This window comes from Carlito syrichta, unplaced genomic scaffold, assembly GCF_000164805.1.
Source record: "Carlito syrichta isolate Samal-C Ts95f unplaced genomic scaffold, Tarsius_syrichta-2.0.1 Scaffold303990, whole genome shotgun sequence".
In the NCBI taxonomy this organism is placed as follows: Eukaryota; Metazoa; Chordata; class Mammalia; order Primates; family Tarsiidae; genus Carlito; species Carlito syrichta.
In genome coordinates, this window is record NW_007248086.1 from 242,114 (window position 1) to 258,694 (window position 16,581).

At 43.6% G+C, this 16,581-nt stretch overlaps 1 protein-coding gene and 1 pseudogene across 1 annotated transcript; one reads left to right on the forward strand and one right to left on the reverse strand.

Moving 5' to 3' along the window:
- Positions 1 to 6: 6 nt before the first annotated feature.
- On the forward strand, positions 7 to 3,558 carry ARL4C (ADP ribosylation factor like GTPase 4C). The gene is made up of 2 exons (XM_021713020.1): positions 7 to 606; positions 775 to 3,558. The coding sequence occupies exons 1-2, from the start codon at positions 32 to 34 to the stop codon at positions 797 to 799; spliced, it is 600 nt and encodes a 199-aa protein (XP_021568695.1). The 5' UTR covers positions 7 to 31; the 3' UTR covers positions 800 to 3,558.
- Positions 3,559 to 15,338: 11,780 nt separating this feature from the next.
- LOC110595748 lies at positions 15,339 to 15,849 on the reverse strand (annotated as a pseudogene).
- Between the last annotated feature and the right edge of the window lie 732 nt (positions 15,850 to 16,581).

Below are 16,581 nucleotides of genomic sequence, written 5' to 3' on the forward strand. Positions count from 1 at the left end.
GCCGCAGTGGCCGGCGCCGCAGCGAGGAGCCATGGGCAACATCTCCTCCAACATCTCGGCCTTCCAGTCCCTGCACATCGTCATGCTGGGCTTGGACTCGGCCGGCAAGACCACGGTGCTCTACCGGCTCAAGTTCAACGAGTTCGTGAACACGGTGCCCACCATCGGCTTCAACACGGAGAAGATCAAGCTGAGCAACGGCACGGCCAAGGGCATCAGCTGCCACTTCTGGGACGTGGGCGGCCAGGAGAAGCTGCGGCCGCTGTGGAAGTCCTACAGCCGCTGCACGGACGGCATCATCTACGTGGTGGACTCGGTGGACGTGGACCGGCTGGAGGAGGCCAAGACGGAGCTGCACAAGGTGACCAAGTTCGCCGAGAACCAGGGCACGCCGCTGCTGGTCATCGCCAACAAGCAGGACCTGCCCAAGTCGCTGCCGGTGGCCGAGATCGAGAAGCAGCTGGCGTTGCACGAGCTCATCCCGGCCACCACCTACCACGTCCAGCCGGCGTGCGCCATCATCGGCGAGGGCCTCACCGAGGGCATGGACAAGCTCTATGAGATGATCCTGAAACGTAGGAAGTCCCTCAAGCAGAAGAAGAAGCGGTAATGCGCCCGCCAGCGTTCGGGAGCGAGGGGCCAGCGAGCGAGAGTCAAGAATGAATGAACGGATGGAGGACGGATGGTTGAGGGAGAACCCGCGCCCGCGAACAAAGACAGCGAACCAAAGCGATGCTTCGAATTTTAAAACGGAATCTCTGCACCCCAGTGCAGGACTGGTGACTTAACCTGGGTGTGAAGGCTGATTTAGCAACCTGCCTTCGACCTGCCCCCACCCCCAGCTCAGGGGACCTTTTGTCTGAACGCCAGAGCTACTGAGAGGGTGGGGACCCGCGATGGGACGTGGAAGTGCCGGTTCTGCAGTGCGACCTCCCGGCCCCAGGTAGAAGGCTCAGATGTCAGAGAGACAAAAGCGATTTCTTCCTCCTCCTGCGGGGCCATAAGTTCAGACTGCCCCGCCCCCACTGGGGAATCGCGCCTGAGTCACCTGAGGTATGCATTTCCCAGAACACGGGGGTACCCATCTGGGGGCATGCCGTCACTGGGGGGATCCTGGGGGTGCCGCCTTTTCTTGCATTCAGGGGCTGTGGAAGCTGAATAATTTTATGTCACAGGGCGGGCCCCTGTTGAATTTCATTTGTCCTGCTCTGGGCCCAAACGAAGTGGTGGTTTGGGTCATCAGAGGACTGCCTGGGACAATGCAGCAGCCAGAGGGCACGGAGCGTTGTGCTGGCCTTGGCTGGGAATGGCCACGAAGTTGCCCTTTTCCTGGTGCTTTGTGGTGGCTACAGAAGACCAGTTTTGATGAGAACTGCTGTTCGGCCTGGAATCAGACATCTTCCAGATGGTTTGGACCCTGTCCATGTGTAGGTCATTATCACACAAAGAGACCAATAAAAATTGAAAAACAAACAAACAAAAAAACAATTGGAGGTGGGGACAAATGATGTGTTTACTGTTTGCAGGATAGTTAAAGGTGTTTAAAGGGTAAGGCTTTTGGCGCAAATGATGGATGGGTTGTGTGTGTATGTGGATACAGGACCTCCGTCTGTACTGTGTAATCGGCATAAATACCTAGACCCATATGTGTGGAATTTTAAATTTTCTTAGCCTAATGATTGGTTTGGATGAGCACACCAGCTGCAGATGTGTGCTGAATTGCAAGATGGTTTTTTTTTTTTTTTTTTTTTTGCAAGGGATGTCTCTTGTTATACTAACCACGTGATGATGGGTTTTCAGACATGTTAAAAAAAACTTTTACAAATGAATACTCACCTTAGAAATATTCACCTTAGGAAAAAAGACTTTGCTCTGCCCTTTTCTATCCCTTTACGCTGCAAGTGGCGACATGTTCAGATTTCTAATTTGGTTCATTGTGGCCTATCTGGTTTAAGTATTTCATTAAAAATGTCTCGTTAGAGTATTTGATGTCATGCACCAAAAAAATAAAACCCCACCTTGTTGCAAAAGCTGACCTCGTTGCATGGATTCAAAAGTGAAGGCAAAACACAGGGATGAAGTCCTTCTGAATTCATTCTTGTGGGAACCGGCCTTCGGAGCCAACCAGCACTTTGGGCAAATGCAAACCACAATGAGTGCTTGAGATGAAAGAAAACGTGACGTCATGGTCACCAGTACTCAGGCACTTCACAGTTTACTTGATAGAGGCTTTGGAAAATAGATAAAGTGAAAGAAGAAGAAATACATATTTTTTAATAATGTAATTTTAAAAATCCTTTATAATCAGGACTGAGTCTTGGTTTGCAGAAGCTGTCATTTACCCTGAAACATAGTATCAAAAGGGAAACTTAAAACTCACCAGTTTTTTTAATTTCCTCTTAGAATCCATGTTTTCAGGTAGAATTCTAATTTTCCCCCACTGTTACACATTTCTTTGCAAAGGAGGCCTGTAGAAATTGGACATGATCATGCTTATAATTATAGTTAGCCCAATCCGTACCTATTGTCCAGTACACTCTGAAAGTTAATTTAGGGACCAGAGGCAGAAGTTCTGACTTCCTGCTTGAAACCTAATTCTTAGATGAAAATTTTTAAAAGCAGAAACCTAGCAGCCCATTTTCTTTTCTTCTTTTGTCGGTGTATTTGGCACCCCTCCAATGCTGGTCTTTTTGTAGAATCTCAGTAGAGAAAGTCTAGCTAAGCAATGTTGAAAAGCCTGCAAGATTTCAGTTTACATATCGACAGCATATTCACTGATTTCTAAATGGGCTGGTCCCATCATCTGAAGATTCTGTATAGAATTATTAAAAAAAAATCCATCTTTCTTTATTTTCTTCACATGCAACAATTTCTTAAGCACTTTGACATTTTGGTAGTTCCACACTATTGAGAGAATAATATATTTATTTTGTGACATTGCAGATGCCAAATACTGTAACCAACCTTCTCGTGCTGACAATACTTAGGTTCAAGATCACTGTTCAAATCTTATCATGCTTTAAAAATGATACGAGATGATTTTGTTTTTTGCATTATCAATACTTAAGGGTGCAATCAACTGTTAGTAATTGTGCAGTAAAGTAAAGCCCTGTGGTGTTTCAACAAATAGTTAAGAGTCTCAGTTGATTTCTGTAATGTTTGACCTAATAGTAGCCCCTTTCATCTCTGACCCAACAGAGGAAGCATATATACAATCACCTTAGAGTGGTCACAGTGGGGAGAGTCTCACCAGTACATCAGTCAGTGACTCGTAAGTCATGCCTTCTGCCCTTTGGAGAATAAATGGGTTTCACATAAAGGAAGTTGGCCTCCCCAAGTGAGCTTTTGAAATGTGTTCTAATAGACACAGGGAGGTCAATTTTTTTCATAACAATTTTCTTCACAAATTCTCTGTTATGGTGTTGGGACTTTGTCCCCTGGTTTCAGCTTTCCTTTCTACTGCTGTAATTCTGTCTTGATCATCCTCTTTTGTTTCCATAGCCTTTTATAATGCATATATGATGCTGTGAACAGAAATAAATTATTTATACAATCAAATGATTGGGGATGCTTTCTGTGGATGGTTTTTCAAATTGCTCATCTTCATTCGTTCTCTAGGCTTCTGCCAAATGACGAGATGTATCACTAGATGGTGTCTGGAGTTCTAATGGGTTCTAGGGCTGTATCAGTCATCTCTGCTGTTTTGGTATCAAGGTCTAGATCTACCCCCATGGGAAAATTTAAAGGCTAAAATCAGAACTCGAGCCTCATCCCCTTGTGCTTATCCCCTTGCTGGGTGCCTGCCCACTGGGCCATCTCAAATCCTTGAGGAAAATGACCTTTATGTCTAGCCTTTCCTCACCATTCTCGCTTATTAAAACAGTCACAGGGCCAGGTGTTGTGGCTCACACCTGTAATCCCAACACTTTGGAAGGATCAGCCCAGGAGTTTGAGACCAGCTTGGGCAATATAGCAAGACCCCGTCTCAAAAATAAAATAAAATTAGTCGGGTGTGGTAGTATGTGCCTGTAGTCCCAACTACTCAGGAGGCTGAGACAAGAGGATCCCCTGAGTCCAGGAGTTTGAGGCTGCAGTAAGCTATGATCACGCCACTGCACTCCAGCCTGGGTGACAAAACAAGACCCGACCCTATTTCAAAAAAAAAAAAAGGATTGGTAACTACTTTAAAAATGTTATATAAAATTGGAGGTAGCTATGTACTTACTAATATACAGTGGTAATGTCTGGGCAATATCCATCACATTTGAACCCAACAAAAGTACTACGAGACTTGAGTTAAATAGTAGATGGTAGGACCCTCACATTCTGTAAATGCTGCAGAGAAAAAAGTTCACTCTCTAAAGAAAAAAGTGATCAGGCAAGAACCAATAGGACCTTGAACTAGTGCTATAGGTAGCAGGAGACATCTGGCAAATACTAAGCGACAAGATTAATAGTTACTAAGTGACGGTTAAGACCCCAATGAGGTCTCTTAGGTCTGGAGCCCAAAAGAACCAGTTCCAAATCTGGCTCAAGTGCTTAGCGCCCCGTGACTTGCTCAAGTTCCTTTGCCTGTGAGCCTCAGTTTCCCCAAATATAAAATGGGATCATAATTGTACCTCAAAGTTTGTTGGGAGGATGAAGCATGAAAATACAGGTGACGTGCTTAGCCCGGTACCAGTATTATTGTCATTATTATATACAACATGCATATTATAATGTAAAAACATACAACAACAATAATATAATGTATATTATTATGTTATATTATTGTTATTATTATTATATTATTGTTATTGGTTGCTAACAAGATGGGAGATGAATGACAATTTAATGTTATTGCAGGCCTTTAAGTAAGGTCATTACAATCTTCCTTGCTATCCTCATCCTGCTAAAACCTAAGCTCCTGACTCCAGACTTAGGCCAGAATGGGGTCCAAACAAGTGGCTCTAGACTCTGATCATCTCTGGTGGTCTTCTCATCCAAAGTTGTACAAGGCTGAATTAGGTATCAGAATCCATTACTTTTCATGTATCCCATATCACTAGGCTGTGAACCCCTCAGTACAGGGAGTAGGTCTTCTTTGCTGGTGCCAAGCCTAATGTTGAGTGTATAGTAGGTGCTCACTTAATATTGGTTGAAAGACTTCATTCATATCAACTAGTTTTAGTTGTAAACCTTAAAATAGGCATTTCATAAAGTAACTGTTTATTTCTCATTAAATATTTCCATGAAAATGAAAATTGACAAAATATTATTATTCTTCCAGATCACTATTGTGAGATGAGTCATGGCTCTGAGCTTGTGGAAACGTGTTAAAACTAACACATTAGTAAACAGATTTGTGAGGATTTTCTTTAAAAAATTAGCAAGACGACTTTATCATTCACAGTGCTGCAGGAATTAATTATTAGGAGCTAGGTTACTTCAAAAGGGCACTGATGCTGTTTCTGAACCCTAAAACCTTAAAAATAATTGAAAAATCATTTAGAGACTACTGTGGCTCCATATGAGTAAAAGTATTGGAAATTAAAAGAAGCAAAGATTGAAACTTTTGTGACCCAATCTTAATTTAACCTTGTTTTAACAAATAAATTCATGGGGAGTCAAGTGACATTTGATACTGAGATAACTTGTTCATTTTACAGTTTCTAGAAAAGTAACCACAAATGGCCCCATCACTCTGATCACTAGCAACCAAGGAAGTTGATTTTAATCCTAAGCAACTGTCATATATTTTTCCAATCTCATGGTAAGTTTTTTCATAGATCAGTGACACCTTGCCTTACTGTTCTGTGCCTTCAAGCTTATCTTTAGAGCTTGGACTCTTTGAACAATCTTGTTAACCAGCACTATAGACTGTTTTGATGTCACAGTCATGTGGTGGCAAGGAAGGACAATATTATGTGTAAAACAGAGGAAGATAAAAGGTCTGATGCTGGGCACAATGGCTCACAACTGCACTCCTAGTGCTTACAGGGAGGCCAAGGTAAGAGGATTGCTTGAGCCCAGGAGTTCAAGACCAGCTTAAGCAACATAGCAAGACCTCGTCTTTACCCAAAAATTAAGAAATTAGCTGGATGTGGTGGTATGTGCCTGTACTTCCAGCTACTCCAGAGGCTGAGGCAGGAAGATCACCTGAGCCCATGAGTTCAAGACTACTGTGAGGAGGATCACCTGAGCCCGGGAGTTCGAGGTTGCAATGAACTGCGATCTCGCCACTACCCTCTAGCCTGGACAACAGAGCAAGATCCTGTTTAAATAAATAAATAGTTATAAATATGTATTTATTTATTTATTTTTAAAGGTCTGATAGGATACAAAAAAAAGAGAAGAGAACAAATGCAGAAGTTGACAGTCCTTGATTTAGCAGCTCCCTTCCTGTCTGGCTAAATAACTTCTTTCCTCCTTTGCATCTTGATGCAGTTCTGATACCCACAACTTGGCATTTGCCTGCCAGGAAAGAAATTTGCCACCTCAGTGGCTACGCAGGCCTTTCTTTTCTCTCCTCGTTTGGTTGTCTGGTACATGCTCACTTGTCCTTAAAACAGCTCTCTCCTTCTGGCTGTCCCTGGCTCAGCCGAAATCTGTTTAAAATAGAATTTGCACAAGACGTAGGAGCACTTCATGCATTTTTTTTGAAGCAGTTTTGAACTTAGGAGAGTAGGGCTGCATCAGTTTCTGAGAGGAACTTCCAACTGGAGGGTTTCTGAGAAAATAATCTCATGTTTTTCCCCAAAAGAAAAGTGAGGATGAAAGGGCTGTGTGGCTTACTCCACCTACATCTTCAGAATATGATGTTGCTTTCTCTGGATGCTACAATCTTCTGTGCAATCCGAGGTATCAACTTTTCCTAATGACAGTGGAGCAATGATTGTTTTCTACATGAAATATGACAGTGTGGCATGAATAAAATAACCAAAACAGGTAATTCTTCAGGTTGCATTTTTAACACAATTTTAAGGGGACAGGCATCTGGTTTGCATTTGTTAGTTAAAATTACTCTAACAGGTCGGGCTTGGTGGCTCACTTCTGAAAACCCAGCACTTTGGGAGGCCAAGGTGAGAGGATTGCTTGAACCCAGGAGTTCGAGACCAGCCTAAGCAATGTATTAAGACCTTGTCTTTACATACATATAAAAAGTTAGCTGGACATGGTGCCATGTGCCTGTATTCTATAGCCCAGATACTCAGAAGACTGAGGTGGAAGGATTGCCAAGTCCAGAAGTTTGAGGTTGCAGAGGGCGCAGTTCAGCTGGGCACAGTGGCTCAGGCCTGTAATCCCAGCACTTTGAGAGGCGAAGGCAAAAAGATTGCCTGAGCCCAGGAGTTCGAGATCAGCCTGGGTAACTTGGTGAGACTTCCTCTCTACAATAAATGAAAAAAATTAACCGGGTATGGTAGCACATTCCTGTAGTTCCAGCTACTTGGTAGGCTGAGGCAGAAAAATGACTTGAGCTCAGCAGGTCAACGCTGGGGTGGCCATGAGCATACCACCACACTCCAACCTAGGCAACCAAGTGACACCCCGACTCAAAAAAAAAAATTTCTCTAGCCTAGTAATGTTAGGTACAGCCCAGTTTATATTCTTTGTTAGTTCTGTGTGATCATGGTAATAGTCATTGCAACCTTTATGGAGTGCTTAATATGTGCTAGGCACCATGATAAGTGCTTCATGTGCTTGACCTTATTTTTTCCTTGATCTTTTTTTTCCCAAGAGATCAATTAATTTAATCTTTGCTTACAGATGAGGAAATTGGGGGTAATAAGATCAGTCGCTGGTAAAGAGGGAGCCAGTTTAAACCCCAGAACCACTGGACTCAGAGGCTGGGCTCTCAGAGGCTCTGTTTACCTGCTGCTCTTGGACTGGGAAGGTCTGCAGTTTAAGGAATCTGGGATTCTGAATCTAGGAAGAAGTGGATGGAGGGTTTGTGTTGCTGGCCCGCATTACCATCCTCGTGCTGATGACAGAAAGGGCCACCCCCTGCATGCTGACCTCAGGTCTCTGCTACCATGCCTCCCAGCCCAGGGCCTCAGTTTTCCCTCCTTAGAAAATACATCCCAGTGTTCGGAAAAAGACAATCTTTCTTGTATCAGGTTCTGTCCTTAAATAATTTTGTTTCCAGTGTTCCTTTCAGGAGAGTATTTGTATCAGACATAATGTCTCCCTGCTTCATACAGGGGCATTGCTGTACCCCTGTGGGTAGACGTTGGGGGATGTCAGTGGGTCTGCATTGCGGGATGCATCTGAAAGGAGCCATCTAATCCCTCTCAACCTCAGATTCCTCGACTACGAAATGAGGTTGAGAATCTCTGTCCTGCCTACCCGTCAGGATTGTTTTGAACATAAAAGTGAAGTAATAGATGGGAAAGCACCGTGCAACCTGCAAGACAAGTCTAACCACATGGAAGGAATGCAGATGTAACCTCTTCTCTCTGAGGAGGGCAGGGTACAGTGCCAGCTTCTGCTCACAGAGACATTCATCTCCTCCTGTTTTTCATGGGTAGGCCAAGTAGTCGCATTGCTCCCTCTGTATTTTTATTGGTAAGAAAACTTCCAACTCAGGTAGAGTAAACCCAAGGAGACTTCCCAAAGGAAAACGTTTCTCCATGTGAGACTATGAACATAGAACCTTTAGTAGAAGTTTCCAGTAAGTGACTACCTGGGAAAATGAAGCTCTTCAATCCCTTGTTTGCAGAATTCTTGTTCTTCTGGTGACTGCTCCTGACAGTTTCTATCTCCTTAAGTGCTAACTCACTGTGCAATTAATTTCAGCTGCCCATGTTTCTTTAAAACTAAAATCACTTCAGTTTCAACGGCATCATGGTAAGTAATGACAATTGCAACAACTTATTTCATAAATATATGTTTTAATCCATTTTTACTCAGATGAAATTATACATTACTGTGTAATTTTTTGTTTGTTTGTTTTTTGAATCAGGGTCTCACTCTGTTGCCCAGGCCGGAGTGCAATGGCATGATCATGGCTCACAGCACCCTCAACCCCCTGAATTCAGGCAATTCTCCCTCTTCAACCTCCCAAGTAGCTAAGATTAGAGGTGCATGTCACCACACCTGGCTAATTTCTTAATTTTTTTTGTGGAAACGAGGTCTCACTATATTGCACAATTAGTCTTAAGCTCCTGGGCTCAGGCAACCTCCCGCCTCAGCCTCCCAAAGTGCTGGGATTAGAGATGTGAGCCACCATGACTGGCCTACTGTATAATTTGAAGCCTGCTGGGATGCTGTATTTATCACATAAAAAATGCTTCTGTAAAACAGTATTCACAAATAATTGTGACACTATCTCTACTGGGAACACCCCAAAATAGGCAAAGGTGCTTTTCCTCAGAAGGCTGATATTCTAGTAGGTAAATGAGGGCTATGTTGTCAAGTGAGAAACATCCCTAATTTTACCAAAGAGAAAGCCATGAATTCAACCAAAGTCACAGTTGCAATCCATACCAGAGCTTTGGAGTAAAACTAGGAGTAATATGTGTACCGCAACATATGTGGTCCTGAGACCTGCAATTGGAAGAATTCTAAACCCTCCTCAGAATCCCTTCTCCAGCTCTTTCTGAGATTTTGGCGGTGTGGGGAAGGGGAATGTTCATTGTGCTAACGTCCAGTGCTTCCTCCATCTCTCCATTCCTGTCCTGACTCCTTGTGCAGGTGTCTGTTTTGCAGGCTTTCCAGAAGCCATGATCAGTGTGGTGGCCCAAACTGCTGGCCCCAAATACTGCTGACCCCACCTGCGTCTATCCCATTCTTAATGTCCAGCAGACATTTCAATAGCATGTCTGCTCTATGGTGTCTCATGACAAAAAGCCCAGAGACTGTCCGAGTGGCTGATGTGGTATAGTCAGAATCCCCCCTCTTATCTGACACTGGCTTTTTCTCCTCGAGTCTCTCTTGGGTGTCTCAGTCCTCTAGTACCTCCACAGGTTTTGAGACACCTCAACTGTTTAGAAATCCTGGGATGGATGTGAATCCTAGTGTGAGCCTAGCCCCGGCTTCTAAATGGACTCCATCAACCTAAAAGGGAGATCACATGGGAGATCTGTCTTAAATCACTTAGGAATTTCCTGCAGAAGTATCATAACATTTCCCTCTGAAACCTACTCTGGGTCTTGATTCTGCTCTTCCTGCATCTGTTTGTAAGATAATTAGGATGTTGGGATGAAGGGTTAAAGAGTCTGATATGGGGTAAAGGCTTTGGAAGGAGACACTGTACCCACACAAATCACTGTCATGTCATGTTTCTTGCTGGTAGAACCCAGATTTTGCTTGGAGGGCACCTTCTGCCTCATGGTGATGTTCTCAGGGAAGGTGGCCCCAGCTTCAAGAGAGGTTAGTCTGAGCCATTAAGTTAATCACTTCTCTTGCCTGCAATTTATTTAAGAAGGACCATGTGACACAATTCTGACCAATGAAGTTAAAGGCAAAGGTTTTTTTTGAAGAGCAATGGGTGGGCTTTGGAAAATTTTCCTCATATTGTAAAATGAGACACAGGGATCACATAGCTTCCTTTTGCTACCTCTGAATTTTAGTGAATAAAGATGGATGTCTAAAGTGACCACAGCCATCCAGACACCATGAGCAGACCCAGCTCACACAATGAGGATGGTAGAAGAAAAATATGGAAGGAACCTGGGTTTTACACAATGTCATTGAACTGCTAAAGTAACCAGCCTTGGGGTTACCTGACCTCAGGACTTGTGGTTATATGCAAAAAATAAATCATCCTTTACTTGATATTTCAACTACTTGCAGCTGAAAATTCTCAACTGATAAGGACCTTCAGAGACCATAACAGACCCCGATGTTGCAAGAGCAGCTCCCCACAAGAGCTACTGTGTGAGAGAAACCTCTCTACCACCTCTGTGCCGATAGGCTACCAGAAGATTAAAACTTGCCTTGCCTGCCTTGCTTGACTTAGGAGGGGAGAGTTCTCCCATCTTGGTTTGACAGCTACCTCTGGGGAGCCAAAGGCATTCTGGCCAGAAGAATGTAATTTTGAGTAAGCAGTTGAGAACATCATTCCATATTAAGCCCTTCACCACTGCTCATTTTTCTCAAAAGAAATGATTCAGACAATATTAATTATTGTCACTCATGGAGGGTTTGTTTTATACTAGACATTGAATTAAGCACTTGACAGAGTCGTCTCATTTAATCCTCTCTGAAGCACCATGAGGTAGGCATGTTCATCCCTTCTGCACCAGCTGTCTCCTTTGGACAGACAGACAGCTAGGCAGATGACCTGAAACATGAAGATGAACCACTTATGGAGTGCCAAGCACTGAGCTAAGTATGTTAGGCGGGCTCTCCTATTTACCCCTGATAATAAACATCATGGGAGAGGGACTATTTTTATCACTACCCTCATTTCACAGATACAGAAATAGGTTTGGAGGTGCCAGGTACCAAGGTCACAGAGCTACTCAGCAGAGTGAGGGTTTGAATCCGGGCAGTCTGACTTCAGAGCCTGTGCTCCTGGGGCCAGTACCTGGTATGTGGTGGGCACCCCCAGACGTTTGGGCTCCTAGTTGGTGGAGTGTCCCCCACTGCTGCAGCTGAGAGATGCCACGCAGGGCTCTCCAAACCAGCACCTCTCCAATCTAATGTGCATCCCACATACCCTGGGGATCCTGTGAAGTGGCAGGTTTTGATTTGGTAGGGCTGGGGTGTGTCCTGGGCTTCTGCTTTTCTAAGAAATTCCCAGTGAGGCTGATGCTGCTGTTCCCTGAATGCAAAGCGTTCGTGTATTCCCTGAATGTCAAAGCGTTCATGTATTCCTCCGGAGGTGCCATACCCTGGCTTTGTGTCCTGCTGATACCCCAGAGAGTTGCATGCCTAAGCCTTGTTATTCTGGGCCTTCTACGGCAGTGGCTCTCAACCAAGGGTCATTTTGTCCCCCAGGTAAAATGGCAATGTCCCTCAGGTAAAATGGAAAAAACATATTCGGTTTTCACAACTAAGGTGTTACAGGCATCTAATGGGTAGAGACCAGGGATCTCTGAACATCCTACAATGCCTGAGACAGCTCCCAAAACAAAGAATACACTGGGCCAGAATTTCCCTAATGTTGTGATTGAGGAACCCACCTCTGAGGCCTTTGCACTGGCATTTCCCTCTCCTTAGGATACTGCCACCCTCCCCCATCCACCCCCCTGCCTGGCTCTGTCTCTCCCCATCTTCAGGTCTTGACTCCAACATCCCCTTCCCTCAGTTAGGCTTTCTCCAATCTCCTATTTTAAGTTGTAACCCACCCCTTGCTCTCTCTACCTTCCCTGCATCATTTTTGTCCATGACACAGAAACCACTGACAAAACAGACATTTTCCTCAATTATTTATTATTGCCTCTTTCCGCCTATGTATTAGTTTTCTATTGCCACAAACTAAGTGGTTCCAAACAACACAAATATATTACATTACAGTTCTAGGAATTAGGAGTCCTCAAATCAAGGTGTCAGCAGAGCTGCTTCCTTCTGGAGTCTCGGGGGAGGGGGCATCTGTTCCTTGCACTTTCCAGGTTCCAGGGGCCACTCGAATTCCTTGACTCAAAGCCTCTTTTATCTTCAAAATGAGCAGCTTGCTTGGTGTGGTGGCTCATGCCTGTAATCCCAGCACTTTGGGAGGTGGAGGCGGAGGGAGGCAGATTGCTTGAGCCCAGGAGTTTGAGACCAACCTGGGCAACTTGGCGAGACCTCATCTCTACTGTAAATTAAAAAAAAAAAAATTAGCCAGGTGTGGTGGTGCATGCCTGTAGTTCCAGCTTGGCTGAGGCAGACGGATAGCCTGAGTTTAGCAGCTCAAACCTGTGGTAGCAATCAGCAAGTTACTGTCCCCCCGGCCTAGGCATAGAGTGAGACTTTTTAAAAAAGCCAGCAGCATAGCTTCTTCAAATGTCTCTCTGACTCTGATCCTCCAATCTCTCTCTTATAAGAACTCTTGTGTTATGATTACACTGGGCCCACCCAGATAATCCAGAAAAAACATCCACAGAGTCCCTTTTGCTATATAGGGTAACATATTCACAGGTTTCAGAGATTAGCATGTGAACATTTTGGAAAGTATTAATCTGCCTACCACACCCTACTAGAATAAAAGCACCATGAAAGCAGAGATTTTTGTTTTGTTCATTTCTAAACATCCAGAACCTAGGACAAGTCTTGGTATTTAGGAATACTAATTTACTAAATGATGAATGACCCTTAGTTTTCAAAAGAAACAATAAGAAAACTGGAAGCAACAGAAGACACCCTCCCCAGTGAAAATAAGGTTCACCTACAAGTGTCAAAGCACAAAGTCAATTTATTCTGGATGAAAATCAGTATGTAAAAAGTAAACCAGTCAGGCGTGGTGGCTCACGCCTTTTATCCTAGCACTTTAGGAGGTCAAGACAAGAGGATTGATTGAGCCCAAAAGTTAGAGATTAGCCTAGGCAACATAATGAGACCTCGTCTCTACAAAAAAATTTAAAAATTAACTGGGTGTGGTGGTGAGTGCCTGTAGTCCCAGCTACTTGAGAGGCTAAGGCAAAAGGCTCACCTGAGCCTAGGAGGTCAAGGCTGAGGTGAGCCATGATTGTGCCTCTGCACGCCAACCTAGGCGACAGAGTGAGACTCTGACTCAAAAAAAACCCTGTAAACTTAAAGAGACAGAATAGTGTCCTGACCAGAGTTAGATTTGGACAAAACAATCAATGAATCTACATAAAGATGGTGCCTACACACGGGGCCCAGGCCAACCAAGAAAGCATGGAATGCAGGAGACCACAGGAGAGGCTGGTAGTAGGGACTCCATAATTTCCACAGACAACATGGCTGTCTACAACCATCATATTTTCTTATGTGGAGTAGAGAGCCTGGACAGAAGACACAAATAAATGCTCCCCTTGGCAGGTACAATTCTTACTGCAGATTATCCCACTGGCATTTTGGCTTTTATATTAGCATATTCTTTTCCTAGGGCTGCCATAGCAAAGTGCCCCACAAATAGAGGGTTTCAACCACAGAACTGTGAGGTCCCACAGTTCTGAAGGCCAAAAGTCTGAGGTCAAAATGTCAGCAGGGCTGGTTTCTTCTGAGCCATCAGAGAGTCGACCCCATGGCTCTTCCATAGCTCCTGGTGATTTGCTGGCAATCTGTGGTCTTTCTTGGTTTGTGACAGCATCACTCCCACCTTCACGTGGCGTTCTCCCTGTGTACATGTCTCTGTCCAAATTTCGCCTTTTTATTAGGACGGAGACATGTTGGAATAGGGTGACCTCATTGTGCCTTGATCCTCTGCAAACCCTACTTCAGAATAAGGCCCCATTACATTATTGGGGATTAGGGCCTCAATATCTTTTTGAGGGGGGCACGATTCAGTCTATAACATGCGGTTTCTGTGAATTGAGGTGTCATGAATCTGAATCTCCAAGTTTAAGTAGCTTTGAGACACCCAGGAATCTATGGAAACTATGAACTATGAACTATGGAAAATCTACTGCAGAATGACAGTATTGGGGGCAGCTGTCTGTTCACTTACTACACCTGGCCCTGAACCCACTTTCCATTCAGACTTGTACATTCACCGGGAACTTTCAACCTGTCAATACTGTAGAATATTTTATAGCTGAGTTTTAGGGTAAAAATCAGTGCTAAAATACTATCCTGATATATAACTTATAGGCATAAATGTTTGGATGCAGAAAAACAAGCTTCCTATCCCAGGAGTGAGGGAAGTCAAATCCCATGGCCAGGAAACAACTTGGAGATTTATATGTCACAATTATTAGATGGATTTTTCTTCAAAATGAGAAGTATGGCATGAATTAACAAAATGCCAAGACAGACAGTATAACTTCAGAGCAGATGGCAGTTTTGAAATCAAGCATGTGTAGATTCAAATTGTAGCTCAGGCTCTTAATTGCTGTGTGACCCAGGGTAAGTTTCATTGACTTCTCTGTCTGTGTCCACAGAGGATGCTGAGTAAATGAACAATTATTTCATCCCATTCTTGTCACTTATTAACTGTGTGACCTCGAGTAAGTTATCTCACATTCTGTCAGTCTGTGTTCCTATATTTAAGTGGTACATAAAACCCATGTCACAGAATTGCAAGGACTTAAGAGTAGCCTCTCAGAGACACAGGCAACCCTGAAGGAACTGTGTATGTGACATTTGTGGCAGCCCCCCAGAACTTGGTGGGATGTCCATTCTTCAACAAGATTAAAAGTTCTGCTCAAAACATATGTGCACACAGGTTTCTGCTATTCTATACTGAATATTTTATTTTATTTTACTTATTTTTTTTTTATAATCCAGAGATCTTTTATTTTTGACACCTATTAAGCCATGAATTCATAGGGAATAGGTCCCAGAAGCTCGGGCTCCTTTCAATTGGTTCTCACTAAGTGTGCTTCTCTGGGTGGAGCAGGCTGACACTTCAGTTGAACCCACGTACCTTTCTCCTTGGCTTCCTTCTTTTTCTGGTCATTTTCCTTCATGCATTTCAGGAAGCTATCTCGACTCTTGAGTGCTTAATATGCTCAATACACACATTCATTCTCTTGGCAAGAATCTTACCCTTGACTTATTTGTTAACAATAATGCCAACAGCATGCTGGGTGACATTGTAGACTCTTCTTGTCTTGTCATGGTAACATTTGTGGGGCATTCCTTTCTGAACAGTACCCATTCCCTTGATGTCTACAATATCACCTTTTTTGTAGTTCTCATGTACGTGGCCAAAGGAACAACTCCATGTTTTCTGAAAGGACTGGAGAACATGTGCTGTGTGCCCCTCCTCTTTCCCTTTGTGTTCATCATTTTGGCGAATTACTGGAAGATGGCGGTTCCGGCCAAAAAAACTATTTTACTTATTTTTGAGTCAGAGTCTCACTCTGTCACCCAGGCTGGAGTGCCATGGCACTCTCACTGCCACTACAGCTTCAACCTGCTGGGTTCAGGCGATCTTCCCACTTCAGCCTTCCAGGCACACTACAGGCACACACCACCATGCCCAGGTAATTTTTTATTTATTATAGAGACGAGGTCTCATCAAGTTGCCCAGTTGATCTCAAATCCCTGGGCTCAGGCAATCCTCTCATCTAGGCCTCCCAAAGTGCTGGGATTACAGGTGTGAGCCACAGCACCCAGCCAATACTGAATATTTGAATACTAAGACATGGAGATTACTTATCCTGTTAGGAATATTTATTGATATAACATCATTTTGTGAGCAAATCAAGCTAATCCTCATTATGAATTTCTTCCTGTTCAATGCAATAAGATACTGCTAGTCTGAAGAGAAACTTTTATAGATGTGGCTGTAGAAACCTGTGTATAAAGCAGTCATTATGTTGCCTCTTATAAACTTTGCCAGGTGAAAATGTCTCAGATAAAGGCAATGGTATGAATATAAAGTCATTTGCCTTTAGCTAGTTTTACTAATTATGTCACTTAACAAGAACATAATACCTTCAACAGCAACAAAAAAACCCATTTTTAAAAATGGGAAAATAATTTGAAAATACATTTCTCCAAAGAAGATATGTAAATGGCCAGTAAGCACATGAAAAGATGTTCAAC

What these genes read in the sequence shown, in the direction of transcription:
- ARL4C (XM_021713020.1), top strand. Translation starts at nt 32, where the DNA reads ATGGGCAACATCTCCTCCAACATCTCGGCCTTCCAGTCCCTGCACATC. An exon ending in CTCAAGCAGAAGAAGAAGCG is followed by an intron (nt 607 to 774) that starts GTAATGCGCCCG and finishes ACCCCAGTGCAG; the next exon opens with GACTGGTGACTTAACCTGGG.